We start from the raw sequence: 16985 nt of genomic DNA, 5'->3' as shown, positions 1-16985 counted from the left end.
AGGGGGGTGGGGGAGGGAGGGAATGGGAGTTTGGGATTAGCAGAGGCAAGCTATTATATATAGGATGGATAAACAAGGTCCTTCTCTACAGCACAGGGAACTATATTCAATGTCCTGTGACAAACCATAATGGAAAAGAATATGAAAAAGAATATATATATGTATAACTGAGTCATTTTTCTGTACAGAAGAGGTTAACACAACATTGTAAATCAACTGTACTTCAATAAAATAAAAAAAAAAAGTGGCCTACAGAAGACCATTCATCTACCTGTCCACCTTGAATCCATTCATCTGTCTGCCTGTCCAACTCTCCACCAAGCATTATGAGAGTTCACTAGGATGTGGTGAAGAGGAGCTTGGGCTTCTCTGGGGCAGAGTTGGCAGGTGCAGGTGCTGACCATCTCAGTGGGCATCTATCACACACCTTTGTTGACCTAGGTTCCTAATGTGTCTTCTTGCCTCTGTTCTTCCTCCCCGTCCCCAGTCATTGTCCTTGTAACACGGAGAGGATGCGCTTTCTAAAGTAGAATTCTGGGTGTGTTCCGTTCCTCCACAAACCATTCCAGTGCCCAGGAAAGTCCCTGCCCACATCTTCAGCTACGGCTTTCCCATGTCTCATGTCAAGGTGTATGCTCCAGCCACACCAAACTTCTTAAAGCCTCCTCCAATGACATGTTCTTTCTATATTCTAGGTTATAGACACATGTAGCACAGCTGCCCATCTCTTTCCCCCAACTAGGTCCTGTTCTCCTTCAGATCTCAGTTTCTTCATCACTTCCTCTAGAAAACTTTCCAAGAGAGAATTGTGTATCCCTTTTGGGGGTTCCCACAGACTTTTGAAATTCCCCTGTTATAGTGGTTATCACAGTGTATCATCAGTGCCTATTTATTTTCATGGTGTATACATTGAATGAATGAATGAATCAACCAATGCATGACTCATAACTGCAGCCTAAGAAGGAAACACAGGATCCTTTACATTCTGGGTTCGAAAAACTGACATGTAAAATAACCATTTCCTTGGTTGCAATCGCTGCATTTTCTCTTCCTGCATCCTGTTGGATGACACATTGCCATGAATCATCAACATGGGCTTCCAGAAAGCCCCCCTTTTTCCTCTGCAGCCTCTATCCATTTCACTGCTACCCAGAAGCCCTATCCTTCTTCATAAAACCATCTTTTCCAGCCATGAACCTATTCCCCCACCTTATCTCATACCTGTCACATGCACATTTGTCAACTGGTAGGTGGCACCCAGCCAGTGGGATGAGGCATTAAGGGTCTTGTCTAGAAACACTTGCTTCATCAGGAGTCCAGTTTGGAGAAGAACAGTACCTTGATGCTGACTGACATGGGATCCAGCCTAGGAACAGAGGCCATGGAACTCAGCCAGCACCCAACACCAGCAGTGTCTCCTGAGTTACTGTTTTATAGAGTCAAAGACCTAGGGACAAGCACTGTGGGTATCTGACTGCCTCTTCCCCCAGGCAAGAGAAGAGACCCTGACCAAAAAGGGAAAGACTTCTAGGGGTTGGGAATAGAAGCAATAACAGTAACAATAATGAATGTCTACTGTGCACCTCTAAGAAGTGAATTCCACATTCCCTCCCCATCGCTCTGGTGGAAGCTATTATTATAACTAGCCCCATTTTAAAGACAAAGGAACTGAAGTTTGGTAACATTCAAAGTCAGCACTGTGTCCCATGATCCTCCCTTTCTCTAGTATAGATGTCCTAGTTCCTCTACCCATCCCTCAGAGACCTGGGTTCAAACCCAACTTTGACAGCTCTTGGGCTGTTCACTTCTCTGAGCCTCAGTTTTCCCATGTGAACACTGCGGATGAACATTGCATTCACTTCTTGGGGGATGTTATGAGAATTAAATGAGATGATCTTGCATGAAAGTACTCAGCAGGGAGCCTGGCCACGGTGAATGTTATTATTGGACTATTATTAGCTGAAAGTTGTATTTCCCAAGAAGGAGGTGGGTGCAAGGGGTTGGTGGCTCCATGAGGTTAATCCTTTTCCTGCACCCCGAAGACATACGGAAGGAGATGGTAAGATTAGCTGTCAGGGACATGGAGAAGAATGGGCACCACATCAATGAACCTTCCAGTTCAAGGGTGTGCCAACAGGGGGTCAGAGCCTCAAGCCGCCAGCTCAGCCAATGCTTCCAATCTCAGCTTACATCAGGTTAGTGACCAGGCAGGAGTGGAATATGTCTTGTAGCTGGCTGCCTCTGTACAGTTTTGTGACCTGGAATAAAGGGTAGGGAGAGTGAGTGCGATGGAGGTCTCTTGGGGCTGGAGGGGGCCACTGGAGCCAGTGGAAGAACAAACATAGGTCTTGAAGCAAGGGAGACCTGAGTTCCACAACCCCTGTGTTGCCCCTCCCCCCACCCCCACTGGTAACCACTACTTTGTTCTTTACATCTGTGAGTCTACTTCTTTTTTGTTATATTCACTAGTTTGTTGTATTTTTTAGATGCCATATATAAGTGAGATCATACAGTATTTGTCTTTCTCTGTCTGACTTATTTCACTTAACATCATACCCTCCAAGTCCATCTATGTCTCTGCAAATGGCAAATTTTTTTCCTTTTTTATGACTGAGTAGTATTCCATTGTGCGCACACACACACACACACACACACACACACACACACACGCATCTTTGTTTATCCATTCATCTGTTGATGGACACTTAGGGTGCTTCCATATCTTGGCAATTGTAAACAATGCTGCTATGAACGCTGGGGCACAGGAATATTTTCGAGTTAGTTTTTGTTTTTTTCAAGAGTGGAATTGCTGGGTCATATAGTGTTCTATTTCTAGTTTTCTGAGAAACCTCCATACTGTTTTCTGCAATGAATATACCAATTTACGTTCCTACCAACAGTGTACAAGGGTTCCCTTTTATCCACATCCTTGCCCACAGAATAGCAGTAATTTCCAGGAAGGAAATGTTCATATCAATAGGAATAGAATAGAGATTAGCTATGGGGAAAAGCTGTTTTCTAGGAGATGGTCTGAGCAAGAACGTGCTGAGATGAGATTTGGAGGACAAGGAGGAACCAAGCACAGCTGAGTTCCAAAAACAGTAAGTGCATGAGAATGGAAGGATGTCTGGGCCCTGCAGGAACAGAAGTGAGGCTGTTAGGGAGCAAGCTATACAGTGGGACAGGCTGAGGCTGTGTGGGCATCAGGGTCCAGACCATGCAAGAATCCATCAGCCACTAGATGGGATTTGAAATTTCATGACCCAGAGATTAGACCTGTGGAGCTGGGGGTGGAGGTCAGAGATGTTGGAGGTCCTGGAGAGAATGCAGAGGTCACTGGAGCTGAAAGAATAAAACTGTTGGATCCTATCATGAAGTAACGAGAGGCTAGAGTTATTAATGGAAACTTGCATCTCTACCTTAGCTTAACCTGAGACTTTTGCTGGTCTGAGGCTATTGTGGGGCTGAGTATCTGGAGGATGGGGCATACTTTCCTCCCAGGGAGCAGGCTGAGGAAGGAAGGGTCCCAGGGTCATGGGAATATCTGAGCCCTCATTACTCACTGCTGGTGGTGGGGATCCAGTACTGATGGTTATAACCTGCAGAGAGAGGCAGAAAGAAAGAGTAAGATGATGGGAGAAGGTTAAGAAAGGAGTGAAGGGGGACTTCCCTGGCAGTCCAGTGGTTAAGACTTCACCTTCCAATGCAGGGGGTGCGGGTTCATTCCCTGTTCGGGGAGCTAAGATCCCACATGCCTCACAGCCAAAAAAACCAAAACTTAAAGCAGAAGCAATACTGTAACAAATTCAGTAAAGACTTAAAAAAAAAAAAAAAGGAATGAAGTGTAGAACTGGAAACACAAGCTCACAGACCTTACTGAGTGCTTTCTTTGAGATTCATCAGTAAATAAAGATGGCTATTCTTTATGAGTTAACTGCCTCATACTCTGATGCTCCTGATAATTTCATCCTCATAACCATTAACCTTAAAGAAAATAATGATCAAATCACCCTCAATATTGTGGAGATTTACTAGGTGCCTGGAATAATATCAACCTCATCAAATAAATAATGACAGCAATTTTATGTGTGTTTCCAGCCCTATTTGTGTTCTCTTCATCCATGACATATAATTTTGTCCTTGCTTGTTGAGTTTCTCCCAATACCCAGCTCTCCAAAGACAAAGTTTGACCTTTGACAGCATAGTTCTTGGACTTCTGTAATGTTGGACTGAGAATAGTGAGGGAGATGGAGAGAGAGACAGACTTGGGGGGTCAGCCAGAGAGTATAAAGTTGGAGAATATGAGAAAATGGAGGAAAGAGGATTTGAATAAGTATGGTTCTGGATAATGGATTGGATCCTCTTTGATGCTCTGTAAGAAATGCAAGTAAAACTTAGACTTATTTTATATTTAATAGTCTCATTGGGTTTCTTGAAATGAAACTCTTCTCTGAGACTTGACCAAGTGGAGCCTGTGGTTTACTGGGGTTATTCAGGTTTCATCTTATTTGACTCACACTTAGGTGACTTTTTTTTTTTAAATAATGAATTGGCTTATGTAATTATGGAGGCTGAAAAGTCCCAAGATCTGCCCTCTGTAAGCTGGCGACCCAGGAAAGTCAATGGTGTAGTTCCAGTCCAAGTTCGTAGGTGACTTTTTAAAAAATTCCATTCTAAAAATGGACAAAGTATGGAGAGGTCATGACTTGCCCAGGGCCACAGAGTAAGCAATAGGCAGGACCAGGGCTAAATTAAAGCAAGACCTATAATTCACCAAAACCCATAGTGGTTAACTACTACTTTTAGGTAATTCCCAAGGACTGCTGAAATACAAAACAGATTTTAATCCAGGTAGAAAGAAATTGTCCAAGGTGATATAGTGGGGACATAATTACTTAGTTTAAATTGTTGTATTAGGGGCCCCTTAATATACTTTTCCATCCTGAGATTTGAGGTTTGTTATAGCTGGGTTAGTCTGAGCTGTAGCCTAGTAATTAGGTGGGTTTAAATTTTCGAGTCAATTTAGGTTTGAGTCTCGATTCTACCACATGTATTAGCTGTCTGATCTTGGGAAAATGGATTTCTGTCCCTGAGCTTTGTTTGATCCTCTGTAAAATATACATAATACCCCATAGAGTGCTGGGCAGGATTACTAAGACATAATACATATAATGCTTTAGAACATAGGAATTCCTCAATAAATATTAGCCTTTAGTACAGGTGGTATTGCAGGTGCTGTTGCTAAGAGCATTGTGGCAAAGGAATTTGTTGCCAAAAGCATTACTAACACCTTTGTTGTGTGTTGCTTAGGTGGGGTGTAGTTCCAGCTGGCCCTTGGAGAGTGAGTAAAGGGCCACAAGCTGCCATAAGGAAGAGAAAGAAGTGCAGTCACTGCATTGGGAACCCATTGCCCCTTGGGGAAGAGTTAACCCCAATGGCCACCATGGGCTTGCTTTATTTACCCTTTTTCTTCTTTGATGTCTGCATGTTCTATTTGGGCTTCTGTGAAAGGTCATTGAAATGAAGTAAACTTTGGAGGAAACCTTTATTTCCAGACCTGGAAAGTTCCTTTTTAGGTGTTCTCAGGGGAGAGAACTGAGCCTCCATGGAAATTCTAGGTTGGTCCAGAACTATGAAGGTGGGTACAGAGAAATTACACTGCAAGGAGACCCCATCTAGGGAGCAAGAGGAGACCCCAGCTACAGCCAGCAGAACTGCTCACCATTGACGTAGAGACTGTTCCTGTCCAGGGTGTAGGGGCCCAACCGAGTGATACCATGGGTCTGTTGGCTTAGTTCCCAATACAGCCGTTCTCTGTCCAGCCTGAAGCCTGTGGGATCTGGGCGGTAGGTGCAGACCGCATCCATTCTGGTGCTTGTTCCATCCTTGTCAGCCCTGGGGAAGGAGGGACATGGGAGTAGGAACATGAAAGACACTTGAGGGTTAGATACTCTTGACAACACCTTCCTTCAATTGTACTCCTTGGGTTTTATATTTTTAATTAAAAATTTTTTTTTATTGGAGTATAGTTGATTTACAATGTTGTGTTAGTTTCAGGTGTACAGCAAAATGAATCAGTTATACGTATGCATATATCCACTCTTTTTTAGATTCTTTTCTCATGTAGGCCATTATGGAGTATTGAGCAGAGTTCCCTGTGCTATACAGTAGGTCCCTATTAGTTATCTATTTTATACATAATAGTGTGTATATGCCAATCCTAATCTCCCAATTTATCTCTCCCCCTCTCTTATTCCCTGGTTTGAGAGGTACTTGTTTTCTACATTTGCAACTCTATTTCTGTTTTGTAGATAAGTTCATTTGTACCCTTTTTTTTCCTTTAGATCGGCACTCTTCCCTAGGTTTTATCTGCTTTCTTGAACATGTCTTTTTCTGTCTCATGTGGGGATCCAGATCCCCTCACCTCCTTAAGTGCAGTACTCTCTAGGGCTACTCCTTAGCTCAGTTTCTTCTTTTTCTGCCTGTTCTTTTTACTAATTGCTTCAAGCTCATTGTTTCACTACCAGCCCCTAGTACCTTCCCTGTCCACTCACGAAGGTAAATAAAGATAGTGTCCACTCTAGTTAACAGTTGAGTCCTGCTTGGGCCCTGGGGTTGGGGATGTAAAGCTCCCAGGGAGGAAACTCCTGAGAATCCTGGGGCCAGGTAGCATGTGGAAGGGAAAAGCAAGAGGATCAGAGACCTTGGAGAATGTGAGTGAATCACCCCCATGGCTGGCTGTGATGTTGTGTGACAACTATTGTGGAGCCTGAAAGGAGGGGCTTTATTTCAAGTTGGAAAGTCCAAAGGCTGAGGTCAACTCTTTGGGAACACATGTTAGGTAGGCAACCAGGTTTGGAGAGAAACAGAGAAAATTAGTTAAGTAATAAAGGGAAAGATGGTTCAAAAATAGCTTTGTCCTGAATTTAAGCTGACCCTACAGTGATTCACCCAGCTTTGCAGGTAGGAAGAAAGTTCCCATCCCTCCCCTGTCTGGGAATTCTACTTGCTATTATCCATGCTATCCAAAGCATTCCCATGATATGTCTATACAGCATAGTGCAGTGGTTCTCAAAGCGTGGCCCAAAGACCCCTGAAGTTCCCAAAACTCACAGGGCATCCACCAAGTGAAAAATATTGCTTAGTAGTACTAAGACATTATTTTCACTCTCACTCTTTCAGGAGTATACAGTGAGATTTTTTCCAGAGGCCACAGGTGAAATATTGTAAAATATGGAATGCAGAAGCAGATATCCTTCTGTGTCTTCTACTAAGCCAGACATTTAAAAAATTTGGAAAAATATAAGCAATAACCCTCTTCTCATTACACTTTTTTGGGGGGGGCGGTAGGAGAAATATGGCTATTATTCATAAAAATATGTTATTTATGCTAACCTGTAATGGGATTATCATTTTTAGTGAATTAATGAATAAATCTTTATAAAATTTATCCATTTTTTGGTAAGCACATAAAGTTCTTTAATATGGTTTCAGATTCCAGATTGCAACCAACTTTTAATAATTACCATTAACTGAGTTTGATGCAGTTTGGTGTAGAATCAAATAAGAATATATACAATTTTCAGAAAAGACAAAATCTTTGCTTACAACTTACTGAGTTTTCTCTCTCTCTCTCTTTTGGTTGAAGTAAATGAAAATTTCTCCATTTAAATTTCTAATACAGTAAAGATGGACAGATATAACCCTTAAGGCTCTTTGGAGTTCTGGGTACTTTTTTTTTTTTTTTAGCTGCATTGGGTCTTTGTTGCTGTGCGCGGGCTTTCTCTAATTGCGGTGAGCAGGGACTACTCTTCGTTGTGGTGCACTGGCTTCTCATTGCAGTGGCTTCTCTTGTTGAGCACAGGCTCTAGGCGCGGGCTTCAGTAGTTGTGGCTTGCAGGCTCTAGGCGTGCCGGCTTCAGTAGTTGTGGCGCACGGGCTTAGTTGCTCCGTAGCATGTGGGATCTTCCTGGACCAGGGCTCGAACCCGTGTCCCCTGCATTGGCAGGCGGATTCTTAACCATTCTGCCACCGTGGAAGTCCCTGGGTACTTTTTAAGAATGTAAAATGCTATTGAGCCCAGCAAGCTTGAGCACTGCTGGTATTGTGGTTAAAAGGAGCGACTCAAGAACCAGAACACCTGGGTTCAAACCCTGACTCCTCTCAAGCAAGTGACTTGACTACTCTGAGCCTTAGTGTCCCGTCTGCAAGGTAGAATAATAATCGTGTTCTTGTGAGGATGAAATGAATGAAAACATGCAAACCACTTGGATTATTGTGTGGTATGTAGTATGGGCAATATTATTATTATTATTAATTCTCCCATCTTATGGAGAGATGGGGGCAGAGAACCCACCTCTTCAGCAGGATGACTGAATTGGCTGAATGAAGGACCTTGTGGAAAGGCCATAGCATCATGAAGTGTAAGAAATGGGTCCTGAGCACACTGACCTCAGGGGACAGAGAGGAGAAGAGAGGCCATTTCTGCAGAGTTCAGGCCCATTTGAGAGTTTTTAAATTGCAGTATATCCTACTGGTAATCTATATTTGTTTTGTGTCCCCCTTTGGTTCAGTACCTCTTTTCAGGGAATAAACTGCAGAGCTGCAGTGTCTAGAGTTTGTCCCCAGCAGGATAGAGATGAGCTGGGGGCAGTGAGAGTGTCAGGGATTCTGGCAACACAGTTGGCAAAGATGTTACACTAGCTGGCACTACGAGATCCCATTAATAGAATGCTCACAGTGGGTCAGGTATTGTGATGAACAATTAACAACCCCAAGAGTAAGGTACTGTTATTATCACCATTTTATAGATAATGTGATTGAAGAACAGAGAGGTTCTGTGACTTGCCCAAGATCACACAGCTAGCAGGTGGGAGAGGAGGGCTTTAAACCCAGGCACTTTTTTTTTTTTTAACCTGCTTTTTCTTCCTAGTCAGAGAATGAAACTTTCCACTCTCTATTTTTTTTCCTTTCCACTGTGTTTTTATTTATTTTTATTATTATTTATTTTTTGTGGTACACAGGCCTCTCACTGCTGTGGCCTCTCCCATTGCGGAGCACAGGCTCCGGATGCGCAGGCTCAGCGGCCATGGCTCACGGGCCCAGCCGCTCCGCGGCATGTGGGATCCTCCCAGACCGGGGCACGAACCCGTGTCCCCTGCACCGGCAGGCGGACTCCCAACCACTGTGCCACCAGGGAAGCCCCTAAACCCAAGCACTTTTGATCCTCTATGATACACAAGTAGCTGTGGTTGACCAGGGTGTGGGGGACCAAGAAAGGAGAGAATTGACGTTTCTGGAGGTGATCTGGAGGAAGTCTCACCTGAGCAAGGTCAGTCTACAGCTGGTATACAGGGAACCAACGCTGCTCTTTTTGAACAGAGGACTGAGCTGGAAAGAATGAGAGGGGGATTAGCAGGAGGGACCAAGATAGCAGGGTGTGGTAGTGTTGGGGCAAGGTGGGCATTGGTGGGGGTCTTTTACCAGGTGCTGCAGGTCTCTCTCAGTGGCATTGAATATCTCAGAGTCCGAGTTTCCCATGTCCTCCGTGTAGTGCAGGTTGGTGATGGTGAAGTTGACAGTAAAAGGCATCAAGAAAGGAATTGCAGCTGCAGTGGTGGGGATAGTAAAATGAGTCAAGCCTGGTCTGGGGGCAGGAGGTAAGGCTCTGAGGACATACCTTAACTCCGTTGCCTAGTTGGGGGTCTGGCCTACCTGAGACACCTCATGTAGCAATCCCTGTCCAGGGCCCTCTCACATAAGGTGACCAACCATCCCAGTTTGCTGGGACTATGTGGATTCCTGGGATGCAGAGTTGGTCACCCTACTCCCACTTCCCCTTGGCTCTTACCATTTCAGCACACACCAGCACCTGCATCTCTTTGTCTTAGGGGACTTAGGCCCAGGGATCATCCATCTAGCAATGACTGATGGGAGTTGGTGGATAAATACCCCAGCTCCCTCACCACCAAGATAGGATAACTCCAAAGTACATGTTCTGTGCATTCTCTCAGGGTCCCTCTCCAGCCTCCAGAACTGTGAGATGATAGATTTCTGTTGTTTAAGCCACCCAGTATGTTGTACTTTGTTAAGGCAGCCCTAACAAACTAATACACCAAATGACCTAACAATTTCTATTCTAGGTGTATACCCAAAAGGAATGGAAACAGGAACTCAGACAGGTGTACACCCATGTTCATAGCAGCATTATTCACCATAGCCAAAAGGTGGAGACAGCCTGAGTGTCCATCAAGAGATGAATGGACAGATAAAATGAGCTACATCCATACAATGGAATATTATTCCTCCTAAACAGGAGTGAAGTTCTGATATTCACTACAACATGGATGAACCTTGAAGACATTATGCTAAGCAAAATAACCCAGGCACAAAAGGAAAAATACTTTGGATGATTCTACTTATATGAATTATCTATAATAGGCAAACTCATAGAGACAGTAAGTAGATTAGAGGTCACCCGGGGCTAGAGGGAGTGGGGAAGGGGGAATTCTTGCTTAATGGGTTCACATACCCTGTTCAGGGTGATTGAGAACAGTAGAGATGGTTACACAATACTGTCAGTGTAATTAATGCTGCTGAATTGTACATTTTAAATGGTTACAATAGCAAATATTATTTCATATATATATATAAAAATAAATTATATTTGACCACAATAAAGTTATTCTTACTTGTTCCTGAAGTCACACTCACAGAGGCCAAGGTAGAGGTTCCAGGTGTGGTCACAGGGGCAAAAGGACTTCCAGACAGTGTATTGAAGGTGATTGTGGTCTCGGCCACAGTGGGACCTGAACCTGTGGCAGCTAAATGAGTGGTCTCAGCAGTGGTGGTTTTCAGGACAGTGGTTGTACTTAATCCTTCCCCATGACTGGTTTTAGGTGGTGTTGGGGTCTCTGATGCTATCAAGGTCACGGTGTCCCCTGTCACAGTCTTGGGAAATTCTGGGAGTCCAACTGAGGTTGTAGGTGGTGAGGTTTCTGGAAGGTACAGGATAGAGCCCAACATTCTGGAAGGTACAGGATAAAGCCCAACATTTGTTGCAGGGGTCCTGGAAGGCCCAAGAATGCCAGGGGAAACAGTCAGAGCTGGGGTACTTGTATTGGCCTCTATTGCAGGCCTGGTGGCCAGTAAGCCTGTGGTCTCTGGTAAACCACGGGAAAGAGCTAAAGCTGAGATAGTTGCGCTGATGTCTGTCCCAGGATGGGTGGAGAGTGAGGCTGTTTCTGCAGGAACACCAAATGAAGCTGTTGGAGTTAGATTAACTCTGGCTGTCTTGGTCACAGTTGTGGTGAAGAGAGAGGATGTTTCTGGTGGACTGAGAGAAACAGTCTGATTTGGAAGAGCTGTACTAGTCTCCAACCCAGGTGGGATGGATGGTGCAGCTGTGATCTCTGGTAAATGAGGAAAAATAATTTAGTTAAAGCAGGAAACCTTGTGCTTGTCTCTGCACTGGAATGGGTGACCAATAAGACTGTGGTTGCTGGTTCACCAGGAGAAAGAGTCAGAGGTACAATAGCCATAGTGGTGTCTGTCTCAGAGCTAGTGACCTGTGAAGTCCTGATATCTGGTACACCGGCTGAGACAGTAGGAGTTGGAACAACTGAACTGACTTCTGCCCCAAGACTGGTGGCCACTGAGAATGTGGTGTCTGATTCACTATGGGAAACATTGGGGGCTGTCCTGGGAACAGTCTAGTCCTACAGGATGGGTGACCAGTGAAACTGTTGTATTTGGCTTCCCAGGGTAAGCAGTCATAGTTGGAATAGCTGAACTTGTTTCTGTATGGGTGACCCATGAGGCTGTTGTCTCTGGTTTGTGCATGGAATCAGTCAGAGTTGGAAAAGTTGTACTGGTCTCTGCCCCAGAACTGGTAACCAGTGAGGTCACCATCCCTGGCATACCAGGTGAGACAGTTGTAGCTGGGACAGCTGAACTGGCTTTTGCCCTAGGACTGGTGGCCATTGAGAATGTGGTGTCTGATTCATGATGTGAAACATTGGGGGTTGTCCTGGGAATACTTTGGCTGGTCTCTTCAGGATGGGTGACCAGTAAGACTGTTGTATCTGTTTTCCCATGGGAAACAGTCATAGTTTGAATAGCTGAACTTGTTTCTGTTCCAGAGTGGGTGACGTGAGAGGCTGTTGTCTCTGGTTTGTGTGGGGAATCAGTTGGAATTGGAAAAGTTGTACTGGTCTCTGCCCCAGAACTTGTGACCAGTGAGGTTACCAGCCCTGGCACAGTAGAGGAGACAGTTGGAGTTGGAGCAGCTGGACTGGTCTGCACCCCAGGTTGAGTGACCAGTGAGGCTGTGGTCACTGGCTCAACAGGAGGAAGTGTCAGACTTGGAATAGCCATACTAGCATCTATCTCAAAGCTAGTGGCCTGTGAGGTCACTATATCTGGTACACCAGAGAAGATACATGTAGTTGGAACAGCTGAACTGGCTTCTGTCCCAAGGCTGGTGGCCATTGAGGGTGTGCTATGGGAAACATCGGAGGTTGTTCTGGGAACAGTTGGGCTGGATTCTGCAGGTTGGGTGACCAAGGAGACTGTTGACTCTGATTCATGCAGGGACTCAGTCAGAGTTGAAAAGATTATATTGGTGTCTGTCCCAGAACTAATGATCAGTGAGGTCACCATCGCTGGTATGCTAGGTGAGCCAGTCATCACTGGAGTGGCTGAAATGGCTTCTGCCCTGGGAATGGTGGCTGCTGAAGATGTGGTGTCTAATTCACTAGGGGAAAAATTCAGAGTTGTTTTGGAAACAGGTGTGCTGGTCTCTGTGGAATGGAGACATGAGGTTGTTGCATCTGGCTGACCAGGGGAAACAGTCAGAGTTTGATCAACTGAGCTGGTCTCTGTCCCAGAACTAGTAACCAGTGAGGTCACCACCCCCAGTACATCAGGGGAGACAGTCGGAGTTGGAACAGCTGAACTGACTTCTTCCCCAGAACTTGTAGCTGTTGGGGGTGTGCTGTCTGATTCACTATGAGAAACATTCAGGATTGCCCTGGAAACAGTTGGGCTAGTCTCTACAGGATGGGTGACCCATGAGGTTGTGGTCTCTGGCTCACCAAAGGAAACAGTCAGAGTTGGAACAGCTGCACTGGTCTCTGCCCCAGAACTAGGGACCAGTGAGGGTGTAGTCTGTGGTCCTCTATTGAAAATAGATGGGGTTGTCATGGGAACTACTGTGCTGGTCTTGTCTCCAGGTCTGGTGACAAATGAGGCTGTCATCTTTGGAACATCTGGGGTTGTGAGGATCATTCCTGTTGTGCTTATGCTGGCTGTTTTATCTGATGTCCTAAGGAGAGACAGCATACCTGAAGTGGGAGTAGAGACTCTGGTAGTCAAAGTCACTGTGGAAGTGGTCTTCAGAACCATGGCAGTTGTCTCTGCCCTCTCTTTCCCTCCTGTTGATAGTTCTGTGAATTGTAGGAGGGACACATGATTACTACTTGCTGGGTTGGCAATCGCTTATTTTTTCTCCACATCAGGAAAGGGAGAGAAATGTCTGCCTGGGGTGTGCCAGTGATGCTTCTGGAATAGGAAAAGGAATTGTGATTGGCATTCCCTCACCCTACCTGACTCATCTTGGGCTGCAACTCCTCCATGAATTCTTTTTTTGTTTGTTTGTTTAAAAGTATTTATTTAGAACAGGAACAGAATTTTAAAACATCAGTTTATAGGACTTCCCTGGTGGTCCTGTGGTTAAGACTCCATACTTCCAAAGCAAGGGGCACTGGTTCGATCCCTGGTTGGGGAGCTAAGATCCCACATGCTGTGCGGCGGCCAAGAAAATATATTAAAAAATCAGTTTATGAGTTTATTATAAATATTAAGAGCATGAAAATAAAAAGAGAACAGTGAAAAAACTGAAAATGGAAACCGACATAAGGTTTATTATTTTTTTCTCAGGTGGAAATCAGAATAATAACAACAGAAACAAAACTCAAAAACATAATGGAGTAAAACTTTCCTTAAAAAAGATCCATGCATGGGACTACCCTGGTGCTCCAGTGGTAAAGAATCCACCTTCCAATGCAGGGGATGTGGGTTCGATCCCTGGTCAGGGAACTAAGATCCCACATGCCGTGAGGCAACTAAGCCTGCATGCTGCAACTACTGAGCTCGCGGGCCTCAACAAGAGAGCCTGCATGCCGCAAACTACAGAGCCCATGCGTTCTGGACCCCACGCACCACAACTACAGAGCCCACACTCCCTGGAACCTGCGCACCACAACTAGAGAGAGAAAATCTGCATGCCACAGCTAGAGAGAAGCCCGTGTGCTGCAAAGAAAGATCCTGCATGCCTCAGAGAAGCTCCTGCATGCCACAACTAAGACTCAACGCAGGCAAAAATAAATTAAATAAATAAATCTTAAAAAAATAAGATCCATGCACATAAAATGAAAGAGCTCTCCAAAATCCGAATAAATCTAATTGCTCTTTTTATTAACTATAGACACAGGTGGCAGCTATATTGCCCAAGTTCAAGAGAGTATAAATACCTCAGGACCATATTGGAATAATCACTAATCTAAAATGAGTGAAAGTAGGAGAAGGAAGAGAGAAAAAGTATGATCCAGAAAATTAGACCACTGCTCATTTTTTAACCAGAGCTGTGATGATATTTATTTGTTTAGCTTTGAAAAAAATATCTATCTATTCTGAACACACCCTCACAGAGATCCTGAGTCTGTCAGTCAGGCTATCATCTGGGCAAGTGTTCTGTCACCACAGGCAGTTTCTTCATACGCATCTCTGGTTGGGAACTGACAGTTGAGAATATGATACTGAAATGGAGCAGGACCCTATTGTCGCTGACCCCCATGTCCTCAGCGTGCCTTTTGTCTGTGGAAACACTTTAGCCAAAGAATAAGTTTAATCAGAGAAGTGAGAAAATGCAGAAGCAAAGAAAAGCAGTCAAACAAGACTAAATGATAGTTTAGTCATTAAGCAAAGTCAAGGACCTTTAGGTCCTTCTCAAGGGCTATAGATAATATTCTGAGCCGTATCCTGTGAGCTGTCTTGTAGAGACCCCTACCAGGTGGAAGAAATTACATGATGACCAGACCATAGCCATGACATAAGCTGACACAATTCCGAGAATTTGCCTCAAAGAAATGGAAACAAACTGGCCCTAAAACTGTACTTAAAACAATCAAGATGATGCTGGTCAGACCACTGATGACCAATTTCAAGATGACTGTGAGAGCTGACTGTGCTGTTTCTGCATGTAGCCCCATCCCTCCGTCTATAAAAGCTCTTGCCCACTGGTTGTGGGGATGGAAGTTGGCCTTTGGACAGGAGTCTGCCCTCCCCTCTCCCTGCAGTTGCTGGCATCCAAAATAAAGCAAACTTTCCACCAACCTTGCCTCTTTATTGGCTTTTGAGCGGTAAGCAGTTGGGCCCCACTTTCGGTTACAAATAATAATATCATAACTGGAGACCTCTCATTTGTTAAGTATCCTATATTAATTATCATTTTAAACCTTTAAAATTATGATTACATAGTAATCACTTTTATTCTATGGATGAAAGAGCCGATCCTCAGGGAGGTTAAAATTTTTAGATAGTACATCCGAAGACTTGACTTTATTTAATGCACCCAATACCTATTTTGATGTAGGTATTTCTCCCCACACATTACAGATAGGAGCTTAAGCAATATATCCAAGATCATCAAGTAAGTAGCTACTGGAACCAGTACGCAGAGATTTTTTTTTTTTTGTGTGTGGTATGCGGGCCTCTCACTGCTGTGGCCTCTCCCATTGCGGAGCACAGGCTCCGGATGCGCAGGCTCAGCAGGCCCAGCCGCTCCGCGGCATGTGGGATCTTCCCGGACCGGGGCACGAACCTGTGTCCCCTGCATCGGCAGGCGGACTCTCAACCACTGTGCCACCAGGGAAGCCCCGCAGAGATTTTTTTTTTTAATTAATTAATTTATTTTTGGCTGTGTTGGGTCTTCGTTTCTGTGCGAGGGCTTTCTCCAGTTGAGGCGAGCGGGGGCCACTCTTCATCGCGGTGCGCGGGCCTCTCACTGTCACGGCCTCTCCCGTCGCGCAGGCTCAGTAGTTGTGACTCACGGGCTTAGTTGCTCCGCGGCATGTGGGATCTTCCCAGACCAGGGCTCGAACCCGTGTCCCCTGCATTGGCAGGCAGATTCTTAACCATCGCGCCACCAGGGAAGCCCCCGCAGAGATTTTTGATATTTAATTACATCTAGAGTGTCAAGACTAGGATTTAAACTGTTGTTCATGTAAGTCTAAGAACTTTACCTTTTTCGATAAACTATTTAGGAAGTGAGAAGGAGATCCTGGGAAGTTTGGCCAAGCACGGATAACCCACAAGACTGTGGTTAACGTTGCCATTCGCTAGGGAATGAGGTTATAAATGGATTTAAAAAATATTTTTTGGCTGCGTTGGGTCTTCGTTGCTGCACTCAGACTTTCTCTAGTTGCGGCGAGTTGGGGGCTACTCTTCGTTGCAGTGTGCGGGCTTCTCATTGTGGTGGCATGTCGTTGCAGAGCATGGGCCCTAGGGTGCGCAGGCTTCAGTAGTTGCGGCATGTGGGCTCAGTAGTTGTGGCGCGTGAGCTTAGTTGCCCCGCGGCATGTGGGATCTTCCTGAACCAGGGCTTGAATCCGTGTCCCCTGCATTAGCAGGTGGATTCTTCACCACTGTGCCACCAGGGAAGTCCCACACAAATGGATGTTTTTTTTTTTTTTTGCAGTACGCGGGCCTCTCACTGTTGCGGCCTCTCTCGTTGCGGAGCACAGGCTCCAGACGCGCAGGCTCAATGGCCATGGCTCACGGCCCCAGCCGCTCCACGGCATGTGGGATCCTCTCAGACCAGGGCACGAACCCGTGCCCCCTGCATCGGCAGGCGGACTCTCAACCACTGCGCCAGCAGGGAAGCCCACAAATGGATTTTTGAAAATGGGTTTCAGGTTGGGTTTTTT

General features: G+C 45.1%; 1 protein-coding gene across 1 annotated transcript in view; it reads right to left on the bottom strand.

The window, feature by feature from the left end:
* The window catches only part of LOC112414827 (mucin-16-like), a 36988-nt gene that overhangs the window by 9629 nt on the left and 10374 nt on the right, over positions 1 to 16985 (bottom strand). The window contains 12 exon segments of the mRNA XM_024767486.1: positions 1222 to 1311; positions 1314 to 1366; positions 2191 to 2258; positions 2895 to 2998; positions 3277 to 3342; positions 3564 to 3599; positions 5723 to 5895; positions 9323 to 9390; positions 9484 to 9641; positions 10692 to 11433; positions 11436 to 11712; positions 11714 to 13343. Of these exon segments, the coding sequence (XP_024623254.1) occupies positions 1222 to 1311; positions 1314 to 1366; positions 2191 to 2258; positions 2895 to 2998; positions 3277 to 3342; positions 3564 to 3599; positions 5723 to 5895; positions 9323 to 9390; positions 9484 to 9641; positions 10692 to 11433; positions 11436 to 11712; positions 11714 to 13343 (3465 nt within the window).

This window comes from Neophocaena asiaeorientalis, unplaced genomic scaffold (genome assembly GCF_003031525.2).
Source record: "Neophocaena asiaeorientalis asiaeorientalis breed wild unplaced genomic scaffold, Neophocaena_asiaeorientalis_V1.1 scaffold87, whole genome shotgun sequence".
NCBI classification, from domain to species: Eukaryota; Metazoa; Chordata; class Mammalia; order Artiodactyla; family Phocoenidae; genus Neophocaena; species Neophocaena asiaeorientalis.
Note: the sequence above shows the minus strand (reverse complement) of the source record. Positions and strands in the feature narration are given on the sequence as shown.